The 15621-nt window shown below is 40.1% G+C and overlaps 1 protein-coding gene across 1 annotated transcript in view; it reads right to left on the reverse strand.

Moving 5' to 3' along the window:
* LOC119721446 (solute carrier family 2, facilitated glucose transporter member 3-like) overlaps positions 1-15621 on the reverse strand; it is a 46121-nt gene that overhangs the window by 13236 nt on the left and 17264 nt on the right. Inside the window, exons 4-12 of the mRNA XM_038191525.1 lie at positions 15260-15384; positions 13725-13865; positions 11873-12010; positions 10179-10366; positions 7759-7869; positions 6309-6410; positions 5740-5815; positions 3650-3777; positions 2226-2387 (exon numbers count right to left, since the gene is read on the reverse strand). Of these exons, the coding sequence (XP_038047453.1) occupies positions 2226-2387; positions 3650-3777; positions 5740-5815; positions 6309-6410; positions 7759-7869; positions 10179-10366; positions 11873-12010; positions 13725-13865; positions 15260-15384 (1171 nt within the window). The remainder of the gene's footprint in view (positions 1-2225; positions 2388-3649; positions 3778-5739; positions 5816-6308; positions 6411-7758; positions 7870-10178; positions 10367-11872; positions 12011-13724; positions 13866-15259; positions 15385-15621) is intronic.

A 15621-nucleotide genomic window follows, 5' to 3' on the forward strand; every position in this document is an offset into this window, starting at 1 on the left:
TCTAGAGTGGTACTGGACAATGAACTATAAGTATATATTAAAATTACCCGCATATTTGTTGTATGTACAGATCAAAACTTGGATGGCATGATGTGCACAAATTGACTGTTCGAAAAATGCCTCGTAAAATAACAAATAACAAAGACAGATAAGCAACTTACAAGAGTTGCAGAAATCTTTGAATTTAAAGGCATAACAGATCATTTGCTTTTCATGCATCTTGTTCGTTTCCAATTATAACACCACTCAAAATCCAAAGGCAAAGGTTCAAATCCTAACCTGTTGCACTTTCAACTCAGTGGATATTATACTTTTCGAGAAAACAGTGAAAACCAATGCACAACTTTTTGATCACGAAATACAATTTCGTCAACAACATTCCAAATATCAGTCAATTGACTGATTGTTGGGAATGACTTAGATTTTCTGATTTCTTCTAAATGACAGTAAGCCAGACTGAATAATTTTACGGGGTGTTTAAATCCAGTACGATATTTCCAAGTATGCTTTTTTTGGTAATGATTCAGTGGGTTATTTTTGGGAAATGAATGCAAATGATCCAAGACACCTTTAAATAAAACATGGTAGTGCAATAACATAGCAAACAGGGCCCCATCACCAAAAAAGTCCAGTGGGTAAGATAATACCAAAGGTTTTCATGTCACTTTCTGAACACATAAACGCTTAGTTGCCGAGTTTTAAATGATAGTTTTTTTCTGCAAATGCAGTTTGAGAGCATGCATATTGATTTCACATGCTGCAAATTCTAATCACCAATTAATTAATTCTAAGACTACTGAATACAGCGAAAGCTGTTAAAATTAAGCACACAGGAGTGTATAGCAGTTAAAATCATTGCAAAGAGACGTTTTCGATTGACAATTCTGAACATGCAAAACATGAAAATGGGTTTGTTGCACACAAACTGTTACCACCATTGCGACTGGACTTTTTGTATGAATAGAAACAGAAAGAACAGCAACAATGTACTACATGTAGTAAGCTTTTTTGCAGAATTCGCTCTTTTCACACTCCGCCATTGGGCATGCACAGCCTCGATCTGGCAACTTTACACAATACAAATAGCCGGTTCAGCAATCTGAACCCCGACACGGGAATCACTGAACCGGCTATATTCATTGTGTTAAGTTGCCAGATCACGCTCTACATGCCCATGGCGGACGTGTGAAAAGAGCGAATTCCCCAAACTATGTGGATTGGCTCTGTGCACAAGTACCCCCTCAACGGTAAGAAAGGGAGCGTTTGGGGAGACCACTGGGAGAGACATTTAAAGCTATAGTCCATCATTTGCAGCCATCCGAAAAGTAACTGGCGTAATTACTGTTGAAAAACAAACTTGGTTGAAAGATAGTAAGGGGACTAAACTCCCTGTGAAATTATTCTTTCTGGGAAGCTGTCATTTTGAAGTAATCAACGAAAGAAGGCATTTCCAACGGTGATTCTTAAGAAGCACCGAAGGAAAATTTAAATTAGTGGTTCGTTTTGTTATTCAGCGCAGCGCGCACAAGTATTGGAACGACGCACACGCGCGCACGGTTGTTATAATTCGTCGGATCAGTGCGCGACGTCGCGTATAGCTGCAATTCAAAACATGATTCAGTAACTTTTGATTTGAAATTGAGATCTTAGAATGCTGTTTTTCTCGGAATGTACAGCTGAAGCTTAGCTGAAACTTTATCAGGTTAGTTGCTTAGTATCCTTCATTAGATTTTGAACTCTTTTGTTGCTTCAAACGAACAAAATGCACAAATTACAAATGATGGACTGTAGCTTTAAATGCATTGCCTACGACACACGACACTCACACGAAGACATTACAGCTCATTGCACACGTAGAATAAAATTAGCCGTGCTTTGATGTATGTGGAGGAAACAGCATTCGCGCGCACATTGTGTCCCTGCCACTGGGACTCTTGAAAGAGATAAAAAAGCACCCTCTCTTGTTTGCGCACAGAGCCCATTTACATGGTTCTTGGCGCACTTCCAAAGTTAGTACAAAAAGAATGTGATATTGTTTTCCTGCTGAGTGGAGTAAGTTCAAAGATTCAGAAACACTCAAATTAAAAAAAAGCCCAAGGAGTTACGGTTAAAAGATTCTGGAAGAAGCTGGGTTAGTATCCCCACTTGAGATGTCGGGGAACAAGGGGGAAAGGCATATATTAAATAGCATCTTTTTCGTTATCATGATAACTTGTGTTACTCACTCCAGCTTCCTCCGCTTGGTAGTGGTCTTTTTTGTCCTTGAACAATGCGCTGATTTCCTCAAAGCTCTTGTTCTTGGTCTCCGGCACAAAAAAGAAGGTGAAGACGAAGAAGATGACCAGAAGAACGATGAAGATGATGAAGACGTAGTTCTGCAGGGCTTTCTGTAAAAGAAAATACCGGTCACCAGCAAAAATGCCAAATACCATTGAACCAGATTAGATTCAAGTTAAGTTCCCATGTTCAGATTTCTCAAAAATATTATTTGGAAAAAAAATAATAAATCCTTAACATCTTAGGTTGTCCAAAGACTACATTGTCACTGTTTTGACGAAGTGACACATCTGTGACCTGTTCTGTCAAAATCAGACTTTTCTGGGCATAAGGTCAAAAATGATTTTTTTTTCATATTGTTAACATATGTTCTTTTTCCTTTTAATAGGTGGTTTAATTTTTGAAACCGGTCATTCCTGGGCAGAGTTATGCTATTTTGAAGTTCATTGTGTCGAAAAATAGAAAACGGAGAAAATGGCCACGAACGTCACAAAACAGTTATTTCTTTAACTGATATACCTTATCAAAATCATCAAAAATAGTATATGTAGAGTTTGAATTAGGGTTTCAAACTTTTATAATATATTTTAGACATGTTCAGGATTACAAATATGCAAACATTTGAAAATCGATAAAAATCACCCCACAGCGTTTTTTGGCCCTATCTCAATTTCAACCTCTGCCCAGAAGCGTCTGCTTTTGACAGAACAGGTCACATCTGTGCACGCAGATGCAAAACCAAGTTTTGAGAAAATTGCATTTGAAGTTGGTGGGTTTTTTTTCAATTTGCATTTTTGTGTACATTTTTCCCCCAGAATTGAAAAATATATAACTGAGACAATAGCCCAGGAGTTAAACAGCCAAAAACAATTCACTCTGTCATGTCTGTTCATAAATCGTGTGTAATTAGAAGATATTAATTACTAAAGATATCTGTCGCTTTGCCAACACGGAAAATCTACTTCTTCACAAAAATGAGGCATATGTTTGTACACAGCGTGCGCGTATATAAAATGTATACACTGTAGTACGCAGATTCGTCACTTCGTCAAAACGCAAATCGTGGAGGCTTTATATTTCAAAATATAGCACACGTGTAAAATCAATGAGACTAAGTGACAAACAGAGATTCGTCACTTCGTCAGAATGAAAAACTCAGTGCGTAGCATTTTTAATACTTTGTGTAATTAGAGTAGTTAACGAACGATGGAATGTTGTGTCTCGGAATTGGTTATCGTGTAAAGGACATCATAAAATGTTAGAATATCAAAAAATCTCAGATTTCTGAAAATCTCGGTTTTGGACGGATTCGTCACTTCGTCAAAACGGTGACGACATGTATACTTTCCCCAGCATGCCAACTGTGTGTTACCTGTAGGATTGGGAAGAGTAGTCCCACAGCAAAGTTGGCGGTCCAGTTGACGCAGAACGCGATGCTGATGGCAGCTGGCCTGGGGCCCTGGGAGAACAGCTCGGCCACAATCAGCCAAGGTATGGAACCTGTTGGGAAAATGAATCAAGTAAATGGTACATTGGGTTTGACCAGCGTGAGAGAAGCTGATCCGATCCCAATTTTATGGCTCTGCTTAAAGCTATAGTCCATCATTTGCAGCCATCCGAAAAGTAACTGGCGTAATTATTGTTGAAAAACAAACTTGGTTGAAAGATAGTAAGGGAACTAAACTCCCTGTGAAATTATTCTTTCTGGGAAGCTGTCATTTTGAAGTAATCAACGAAAGAAGGCATTTCCAACGCTGATTCTTAAGAAGCACCGTAGGAAAATTTAAATTAGTAGTTCGTTTTGTTATTCAGCGCAGCGCGCACAAGTATTGGAACGACGCACATGCGCACGCGGTTGTTATAATTCGTCGGATCAGTGAGCGACGCCGCGTATAGCTGCAATTCAAAACAATTCAAAACATGATTCAGTAACTTTTGATTTGAAATTTAGATCTTAGAATGCTGCTTTTCTCGGAATATGAAGCTGAAGCTTAGCTGAAACTTCATCAGGTTAGTTGCTCAGTATCCTTCATTAGATTTCGAACACTTTTGTTGCTTCAAACGAACAAAATGCACTAACTACAAATGATGGACTATAGCTTTAAAGTTGCTTTCCCTGTAGTCTTCAACAAGTTCCTTTTTTCTTTTTTTTAAAACATTTTCAACTTGTAATGTCAGTCAGGTTGGCGTAGCGGTACTTTCCTCACCTTCCACCACTGTGACCCGGGTTCGATTCCTGCCTGGGCCAATTACGTGGATTGGGTTTTCAGCCTCTACTTGATTCCGTGGGCTTTACCCAGAATATTCTTCTGGGGTTTTCTTCCCACATCTAAAACTATATTTTCTTCACATTGTCTTCTCTTTTCAGGGCCCCATGGGAGACCAGTGGATTCCACTGAATGGGCTACCCAGTTAAAGCAATAAATAAATAAATACATAAATAAATAAATAATCCAATAAATAAATAAACATTCCAACCAAAAAACCTAATTTCCCACCCTCCCCCCTTTTTTTTTTTAAGTCTGCAAACGTCTGAAAAAAAAAGGGTTTGATTTTGGGGACAAACGGATTCTTTTTGCAAGCAGACTGGCTGATTATGGGGAGGAACCAGCTGGCCTACCCCAAGGGCGGATCCAGAACACAATTTTTTTTTTTGGAGGGGGGCCCCCCAAAAAGTGGGTCAAATTTTTGGGGGGGATTCTAGATGCTCTGTGGTGCGATCTGAGGCAATTTCTGACCACTTTAACCAGAATTATTTGTCTTGCAGCCAATAATACCAAAATTTTAAAACAATAATTCAATAACTAAACCGATTTAAATAAATAAATCAAAAATTAATGACGAAAACCAGGATAAACACTGAAAAAGAAATACATTTGTAACAATTCATTTGGAAAGCTTATGACATTCCTGGAAACTGGATAGGTCGTGAATGGCTTGTGATGATACAACTGCAGGAGTTGGTCACCTTAACCTCAAACTTTCTGACCCTCAAAGACCTTAGAATACGCCCGGTATTTGGAGGGTCATGGCCTAGCAGTTAAGAGCACTGGACTCATGCTCTGGTGTTTCAGAGGCAACAGTTGCGTGGGTCTGAGCCCAGGTCTGGATACTTGTGCCCTTGAGCAATTGCAAGGCACTTAACCATTATTGCTGTGTCCTTCAGATGGGACCCGTAGTTCCCGTGTGTTGTGTAATGCAATGCACGCAAAAGAACCCAGTGATACTTATCGCTAAGAGAAGGCGTTTGCCCCGGTGTTTCTGGCCTCCTGTTAAAACTCCCCTACGGAGTATTTAGGAGAAGAACTAACCAAGAACCAAGATTTTCTGCCAAAAGAAAGTGCCCTATACTGGTAGCAGATTTTACAAGTTTTACCTGATGGAGAAAGTCATGAAGCAGTTATTATCTTTACAAGGCCAAAGCAAAAGAGAAGACTACAACAAACATAATTTTCATTTTACCTGGCCCTATGGCAAATCCTAACGTGAAGAACATAACACAGACAACGCTAATGTAGGACGCAGGAGACCAGGTTTCCTTCAGGAGTAAAATGACAACAACAAACAAAAACATATTATAATATATGACCAAAGCAAAAAAACAAATTATGTTTCTCAGAAAGACATGGCTCAACTTAATGTTTGACAAGTACTTCATTTTTCAAAGGTGACAAAACTTGGGGGGGGGGTGTAATCGAAAGCTGTTGAAAGGTTTCAGAAATATCTGGAAATCAACTTCTCAGTGTTAGATGCTCCTTTGCGTCATTGATTTTTGGCACTGTGGCTGGCTAATTTTATTGCAAGGCCTGTTCAACTCAATTGAACTGAAGAACAACCACCACCTCCCCCCACCCCATGCAAAAAATACACAGCTAAACCAAAAACGGCAATTTGAAGGATCTGTCTATCATTTTGGATCTATCAAATATTTCAGATTTGTTCATCTATGTTTTTTAACACAAGAGAGTATGGATGGGCAGGGAAAGGAAGGGGTGCGCTAAGTAGATTTTTTGGGGGGGAAGGGAGCATACCTTAACAAAAAGGAAGATTGTAAGTAAGGCGGCTGACACTGCCATGATGCCCAGACCGACGAGGTGCAACAAGCGACGACCGCTGCGATCCATTAGGGGTACCTGGATGATAGAGGGCGACAGAACAATCAACGTCAAGTCCAAGTTTTATTGCATTTGCATGTGATAGTGGTCAGTGTTAGTGGTAATGTTACACGCCAACTGCACCATCGATCCCAACATACATTGTAAGTTGGAAGTGTTCAAGTTGGGATGGCCCAACTATGGTTGACTTGTACGTACGGCATGGCTAGTAAATTAGTACTGCCTTGAAGGTGCAACGAGTGAGGGTAGAGTATACGCATCCAAACTATAGTTAGAACACTTTAGTTGGGATATTCAAACTTAAAGGGAATGTACATCATTGGCTTTCACTGTAATTTTCAGAAATGAACTAGTTGAGGGGTTAGTATAATAGATCAAAATATTGTTACACTGACATGTTTGAAGTGTTGTGTCCGAAAATGCTCGAAAAAACCAAGAAAAACAAAAATGTTTCAGTAGTCTGGTTCCCTGACTCCACTAAAGATGAAATGGATCAATTTATAGATGCCGGAAAATTGTAAGGTAAGGGAACCAGTCTAGCTGGCCTGCACCCATTCATGAACATGTAACCAATAGAAAACACAATTTGAACTGAAACAAATGGTAAATATGGAGCAGTAGTTGAACAATAGTTAGGTTTTTCCAACGGTGGTCGGCCAACGATCGTTGGAAATGTATACAAAAATACCATTTTCTTGAAAATGACTTCACACCAGGTGCCGTAATTTTACAGAATGCTTGTGACTGTCACTTACCAACATCCTAGTAAGGTATTTCGTAAAAACTTGGTAGTTTTATTTTTCGATGTTTGCAAATGTTGTATCTTCCCTTTAAAGGTAATATGCAAAAGGCCTTGGGGAGTAGTGGATTTTCCTACTCGAGTTCTCGCAGAGAAATTACTCGCCAGTAGTCGAGTACTCTTGAGTAATTTTTAAAATGTCCATAAAACAGAAAAAAATGGCATAAACACTACTATTAAAGAAGGAAGCTACTACGAATAATAAGCGTGGAAGACACACCAAATTCTCCGATACTGAGATATCCTTACTATGCAGAATGTTTGCTCATTTTTGTAGGATTGAGGCAGTGGTCACCCCTTCAAGGATCACAATCAAAGAATAATGGAGGACTTTACAGGATTGAGGCTGTATGCAATTTTCACATGGAGGCAGTTGGAGGACTTTGCAGGATTGAGTTTGCATCCTAGCAAACATGTCTAGGGAGTTACTGTTAAAAAGAAAATAAAACTTGAATTTGTTGTTGAGCACTAGTGATGCAAATTTAATTTTGCAATTTGGAAGTCCCCAACAAAAAGATCTGATTGAATGAGTTATAGATTTCAACTGGTTCAGACGACAATACTTACACTGACAATAGTCATGATGACCATGACAGCCCCTGTACTCAGGGTGGCGTATTTCGCGTTGTCTTCAGACACACCGGCAGCGACAAAAATCAGTGACGAGTAGTAAAGTACCTGCACAACGGTTAAACAAAACAAAATTGCTGATGAAACTCACAGCAGATGTTAAGGTGGGAAAGCATAATGAATGAATAAGCTTAAATCAAATGTACGAAGCAGCTTACTAATTTCTATACGAAGCAGTTTATCTCTCTGTGCTTTTGCAGAGAGATTTGTGTAGTAGCCAAATTATAGCAAGCTAAAATGGCAAGTGGTGCATCTTGCCTGTCACTAGTTCAAAGATTGTTTTCATCAAAATAAAAAAAATATATGCAACAAAACGTTGCCAGCCGCTACGTTTCTTAATGTTTACTGCAAACAGATTTTGATTCGCCAAACACCTTTTCGAGCACTATTTTCTGCTAAGCTTGGCCCACTGGTCCAGTTTCATGAAGCTCTTAACACATGATTTTCCACAAACAGCCCTAGCTTCTCTGCATTTCACAGAGACTGTAAACATTAACGCAAAAAAGAAAATTAACTTCCACTTCATCGCCGACTCCACCATGCAAGCCTTAAAATCTTATTCAGCATAAATTGGGTAAACATAGTAAAGAGCTAAAAGGGAATGTACACGTACATCATTGGCTTTTGCTGTAATTTTCAGAAATGGAGTATTTGAGGGGTTAGTATTATATATCAAATACTGTTACACTGACATGTTTGAAGTTTTGTGTTCGAAAATGCTGGAAAAACCAAGAAAAACAAAATTGTTCGAGTAGTCTGGTTCCCTGACTCCACTAAAGATGAAATGGATCAATTTATAGTTGCCAGAAAATTGTAAGGTAAGGGAACCAGTCTAGCTGGCCTGCATCCGTTCATGAACATGTAACCAATAACAAACAAAATTTGGACTGAAAAAAGGGTAAATTTGGAGCAGTAGTTGAAATATAGTTAGGTTAGGTCGGCCCCGTTGGAAATGTATACAAAAATACCATTTTCTTGAAAATGACTTCACACCAGGTGCCATAATTTTACAGGATGCTTTAGACTGTCATTTACCAACATCCTAGTAAGGTATTTCTTAAAAACTTGGTAGTTTTATTTTTCGATGTTTGCAAATGTTGTATATATTCCTTTTAACGTAAGAGGCAGAATTTTCTTGAAATGGAAATTTAATTACGCGCACAAGCTTTAGCTTGTCTAGTCTGATTTCTGGTACGGACACTGTGTATGTGTTTACTACTTTTGAGATCCCCCTGGACGGGACATACCGGGCGTTTTCGAATCCCTCTTCTTGACAACACTCGGATTAACCCGACACGAGAACAGCGGTCTCGAACGTGACGAACAGACCCGAGAGGGCGTTCGCGGATCGATTTTTTCACTCCCCGGTTGATGGAGGGTTCGGCGAGGTGCAGCTTGAACAAAATGGCGGACTGTGCAGATTCGTTAGTTGTTTTGTGGTTTGTTTTTTTTGCTAATACCCTAATGATTGGAATAAGAATACCATTATAGTGCAGGTCTGTAATTTCATCCCATCATGTCCGGTTTTGCAACAGTCGTCCTCCTTCATTTGGAATAGGCCCAAGTACAAATTCAGACGACTGTCGGCCATTTTGCATTGCTTTATATCGATGCGACACGCACCCGCGCGTTCGTAACAACCAGCTCGAGAACACGTTCTCGTGTTACACGCGTGTTGTCAAGAACAGGGATTCGAAAACGCCCACCGAGTGTGGGTACTGGTTCGCGCTTATACATGTAGCGCCGAGTACCAGTACTATGCAAAACTTGTTTTATGCCAAATGTGCATAAAGCTATAGGGTCTTCTCGTGAGCATCAGGCTAGTTGTTGAAATGCATTGAAATGTCTCTTCCAGTCCTCTCCCCAACTCCCCCTTTCTAACCATTTAGGGGATACTTGTGTACAGAGCCATTAGGCAAAAAAAAAAAGTCTCCGGTTTCTGGTATGCGCGCACGTCGCCGTAGCCATGCGCGTCGAAGTAATGAAAAAGTCAAAACTGCCAAACTCACTGGTTTGACTGGAATCCTGCTGCTGCACAATTTTAACGTGTTTTTAGATTGGGTTATGGTCGAGTATAAGCTTTATACATGTATGGCCTCTCTGGACTCCCATATATTTGCACTAAGTTTAGTCGCCAAGTCGGGCACCATTTGCAATCATCAGCCGACATTTGAAGCAAAAAAATCAGGTACAAAAAAAAATAGCTGCGTCGCCACACCACTTTTTGGGCAAGCTCCATATCAGAAACCGGAGACTTTTTTTTTGGCCTTAGTTAGCATCTTTTCCAATAATAGTTAAGAAGCGCCATAATACTGACGCGTCATTTCGTGAGGGTAAAAATAAACTCCCCGGCTTACCGCAGTGATGCCAGACAGTTGCTGCGACAACTGCATGATGACGCTGATGAAGAGCGGCCGGCGCAGTGAGCTGCGCTTGAAGAGCTGCAAGACGCTGATGCGTTCCTCCTTCTGCTCCTCCGCGTGCTCTCGCCGCATCTCGGCAATCTCGTCCGTGATCTGGGTGTCGCGTCGCAGCCACACCAAGGCTGCATGAATTAGACAAAGAAAGACAGAGAGAGAGAGCGATTTGGTTTGAAAAGAAAGCTGTTTGAATAATTTCATTTATATATTAGGGCTGTCGCAAATAAACTGAAAAAATTGTACATTCGATCATCAACCATTAGGTTGACGATCGAATATACAATTTTTTTTTGAATATCCAAACTGGCAAAAAGCTATTCGAATAGCTTTTTGCTAGTTTGAATATTCAAAACCCAAAAAATCTGCACATACACACATGACTGTGATGTTATTTTATCGTAAAGCTGCAGCCTTTTATTGTCAGGTGTCACTTTTTTGTCCACGGTAACGTTTGTGTAGATCATGTAGATGGTGGTTCGTTGTTAAAGCCCTTTAGATTATAAAATATTTACTGCAAAACATTCCAGCACCCCATACCGATCGTTTCACTTACGGTACACCACATTTTATTATGCCAGTTCAATGCTTTCATGTTGCGTAACTTCACAATTATGACAGATTTCACACAAAAAGTCTGTCACTAACTCAAAAAGTGATAACGTTAACATGTAGGCCTATGCAATCATTATAGGCAGGTACATGTAGTCTAAGTTATGTACATGTAGTGACTGAAAGTAGACTGTTTTATTGACTTAAAAATATTACATGTTTTAATGACATACATATACTCCCTGGTACATAACTGTCTTTTACTAAACGGTAAAATTCATCAATCACACTGTTTCCAAATGCATGTTTTGCTTTTAATAGGCCTCCAGGCCTAAATCTGTCATACTCCATAATATTTAGTGAAACCTGCATGCAGAACCAAGTCCCCCAAAATCCATCAAAATGGCCGGGGGATGGATTTTGATGGAGTTAGGGAGATATGCATGACTAATTTTAATTCTGAATGCCTATGAACTCGCAGAACAGGCACTGTCTGCAATAATTTCAAATGTAATACCAGAGTCTTATATAGCGCACGCATCTACCAACAATTACACAATGTAGGTACTCAAGGCGCTGGAAATTATGTCTATTATTACAGACAGGTAAATGAAGTTTATGAGAAATATGAGACCCATTATGTAGCACCTTAAAAAGGTTTACAAGGTGCTGCGGCGCATATTGCAACCACTGCTTGAAACACCAGGGCGAACCCCTTCTCTTAGCGGTAAGTGTTACTGGGTTCTTTAACGTGCATTACACAATACACGGGACCTAAGGCTTTACGTCCCACCCGAAGGACAAAGCAATAATTGTAAAGTGCCTTGCTCAAGAGCACAAGCACCATGTTCCCACGGTCAGGATTTGAACCCATGTACCACGGCACACGCGTCGAACACCGTAACCACGGGACCACAGCCAAATGACCCACTCTGTTGTCTCCCCAAACTCTCCAATTGTAGCCGTTGAGGGGGTACTTGTGCATAGTCTATTGAAATTTCTTCAAATCCTGATTCAACAAGTACTGGGTACTGCTAGCACGGGACAATTTCAACAGCTTTTTTCAAGGCACGGCAACTGACCTTTCTCTGCGTTTTTCTGCTTGTCTTTGATGATGAGTAAATAGCGTGGACTCTCGGGACAGAAGGGCAGGGACAGAAGCTGGAAAACGGCGGGCACTGCGGCGAAACCCAGACACACTGACCACAGATCGTCCGTACCTGTAAGGATAAATAAAGCATGATTTACTTTACATGTGAACAAATTGACAAACAGGCTGCAAAATAGACAGACTAAGAGGTACAACTTGTAGTTCACGTCATGATGGTGAGACACCCAAACGTTTTTCTGGAATGGCAGATGTTGGAATAAAACCCTTGGAAACAAATTGACCACAAATCATATATACTTGCAGTGATATTTAAATGATGATTGTTTTAAAAAAATCCAACAAACTGCAAAATTGGGAGAAAAAGTAGAACTTGTCTATATACTGAAAGTGTAGGTAACAACATTTGAGAAAAAGTTGGAATGCAAATAAGACCAGACGATCAAAGTTGTTTCCAACTTTGCAATAAATAAATCTGATCTTAAACTGCTTACGCGATTAATAATAACATAATAGTGGGTATTTATAAAGCGCACGTATCCACCAGGACTGGTGCTCAAGACGCTACATCATTATTACCCCTGCTCATTGGGCCTGAGAAACATTCCAAATACCATCTCAGCTCCCTTGGGGAGTGGGGAGTATGCAGCTCGATGCAGCCTGTTAGGCACAAGGAAGCTAATTCAATCACAATAACCATCTCTGCCCTCACAGGTTCCGATTTACTCCGGGGTAGAGAGGAGCAATGAGTGACAAAGTGCCTTGCCCAAGGGCACACACATTGTATAACCCCAGGCTGGACTCAAACCCACAACCTGCAGCTTTACCCGCAGACCACAAATCCAATGCCCTTAACCACGAGGCCACAGCACTCCACGTGAACCAATAACCTCTGAGTGATCATGACTATTCCAGCGAATACAAGACACAATACTCTCACCCCCCTTAAAAAGACTGAATTTCTGGTAGCGGCCTCAACACACACACTCCGCAATTTACCTCCCATTACTCTGAAAATAGGGGACAATATCATCACGCCATCGCAATCCGTCCGCAATCTTGGAGTTCATTTTGAATCAACCATGTCAATGTTAAGTCATGTTCTCAACCTCAACCGCAGTATTCCTGTCCACTTACGGTAGCAACACCTCACAAATTCGCTGGTTCCAGGATTTTGAAACTTGTCACCACGTAATCCGTGCATTAGTTCTGTCCCATCTGGATTATGGTAACTCTCTACTATATGGTATCGCTGAGTCAGGTCTGGATAAACTTCAACGACTACAAAACCATGCTGTATGCCTTTTATTTACCGCTGACAGGCGTGAATCGGCTTCCCCACTACTTACTCAACTTCACTGGCTTCCCATCCGGCAAAGAATTGAATTCAAGATAGCCCTCCTCATCTTCAAATGTCTCCATCACACAGCTTCTCAGTACCTTAACCACCTCATCCAGCTCAACATATCTGGCCGACCTGGCCTTCGTTCCAGTAATGATGGCACACTATTGTCAGTGCAGAGATCCAAGAACACCTCCACTGACCGTGCCTTCGTTGTTGCCGGCCCTAAGCTCTGGAACACCATACACTCTAGCATCAGATCACAGGAGACTATTTCATTATTTTCATTACTCAGAAAACACTTAAAAGCTCACCTGTTTCCAATTTCATGTTAATATGTCTGTTTTCATTATCTTGTGTTGCTTTAGCGCCATGATTTACATGTACATGTAGATGGAATGGCGCTTTACAAATCCTGTTTTTATTTATGTAAGTTAAAAAAAGGGAAGAAATCTTGGCAATTATAAATGGGAAGTGCTCTTACCCAGTAGAACGGGAAGACCAAGGATCTGGGACAAGAGAATCCCGATGGTGACACCCAGCTGGTTCATGACGCTGATGGCCCCTCGTAGATTGAACGGGGAGACTTCGGATAGGTACATGGGAACAATGCCGGTATTTATACCTAGTGACAGAAAGTTAAAGGGAAGATACAACATTTGCAAACATCAAAGAATGGAATGATCAAATTATCACGTAATACCTTACTGAATTGTCAGGGAATGACAGTCTAAAGCATCCTTTAAAACCGTGGCTCCTGGTGTGCTGTCATTTTGAAGAAAAACTGTATTTTTCCAACACTGGTCGGCCAACACATTGGAAAAAACTGGCTTTTTTTCAAAAACTGTTCCTACTTTTTCATATTTAGTTATTCTGACTTTTCTTTGAAATTGATTACACACCTGTGAAGGGGTTCAAGCTTGCTAGATTTATTCTCCGACCTTACAATTCCCCAAAGTGTATTAATTGCTCCGTTTCATCTTAAGTGGGGTCAGGGAACCAGACTACAAGAATATGATAGGTTTTCTTGGTTTTTCCAGCATCTACAAGCCCAAAACGTGAAATAAAGTCAGTTCAACAATATTTGCTATAACATACTAATCCTCCAAATCTATTTATTTCTGAAAATTGCAGCAAAAGCAAATGTTGTACATTCCCTTTAAAGGGCTCATGTAATATATATTTTTTTAATTCAATCCTTGAAATGTTCTTTTGTGTTCGATCCAACTCTAAATTTGTGAACTTAATTTTGCCATTTTTAAACTGTAAGCTTGTGTAGGTGCTTTGGGGCGTTTTACGATACATGCGAATTTCCTTTTTCATGACAAAACTGTGTTACACATACAAGACAGAAACTTCAGTTTGACATCTGCCTCAGCATAAAAAGTCACCTGATATTTGTTGACTACTCCAATATTCGATATCGACAGACTGTCCCAATTTTTTTTCCGATTCAAATATCTATAAAAAATGTCTCAAGGATATGAGGAAATTATTACCTGGCTTGAGAAGATGAGGAAAGGTCAGTTGAGCAGTTTTATTGTTTGTCATTGCTTGTCAAATGCAACACTTTTGCTGAAAGCCATTATTGTGCAAGACTTGAGAGGCTCCATGAGGGACATTTACATACATGTAGATAAAACTTCTTTAAAATCAATCCAATATTAGCCACAGCCTTCATTGTACATGTACATGTAGCTGTTCTTTATGTTTCAGTAAAACATCGCTATATCGAACTCTACCGCTATAGGTCTCTTTCAAAAGACATCATTTCCTACAGACCAGCCACGTGCATTGGCATTTTGAGCATCAACTTGCATAACGCGCATCGGCTACGTCCTCTTTCGAACACACTTCGAGCAACAAACGCGTGTATTTGGAACATTTTCAACACTGCACAATGCGTGATTGATTGCGTAAAATACGCAGTTGCAGTTAATTAATGTGGAACCCCCCCCCCTCTTTTTGTAATCAAAATCCTGGCTCCTATTTCCTGCTCCCTCTGATCCATCACCTTACCACAGTTCAGGCCGACTATCGTCCTGCCAATAATCAGCATCTCATAAGACCAGGCCACTTTACTCAGACCCATCAGTAACGCTGCCGCTAGAGCGATGAAGTTATTCAATAACAGGGTCCCCTTCCTGAAATGAATAATGGAAACACTTGTTTCTATGAAGTCCCTTTAACTTTGAAGAACAAGACCACAACTGATTAGTTTATGGGTGAGACATGGGAGGTGGATTTCGAAGCAGTTATTTTGCTAATTTTTGTTTTTACTTAGACACATGTATTATTAATGATTGCACTGATAAAAAAGTAAGCTGATTCACTGGATCTGTAGAAAATTACTAGGCCATCTTTAAGATGAAATGAAGGAT

Source organism: Patiria miniata, unplaced genomic scaffold (assembly GCF_015706575.1).
Source record: "Patiria miniata isolate m_02_andy unplaced genomic scaffold, ASM1570657v1 HiC_scaffold_13, whole genome shotgun sequence".
Classification (NCBI taxonomy): Eukaryota; Metazoa; Echinodermata; class Asteroidea; order Valvatida; family Asterinidae; genus Patiria; species Patiria miniata.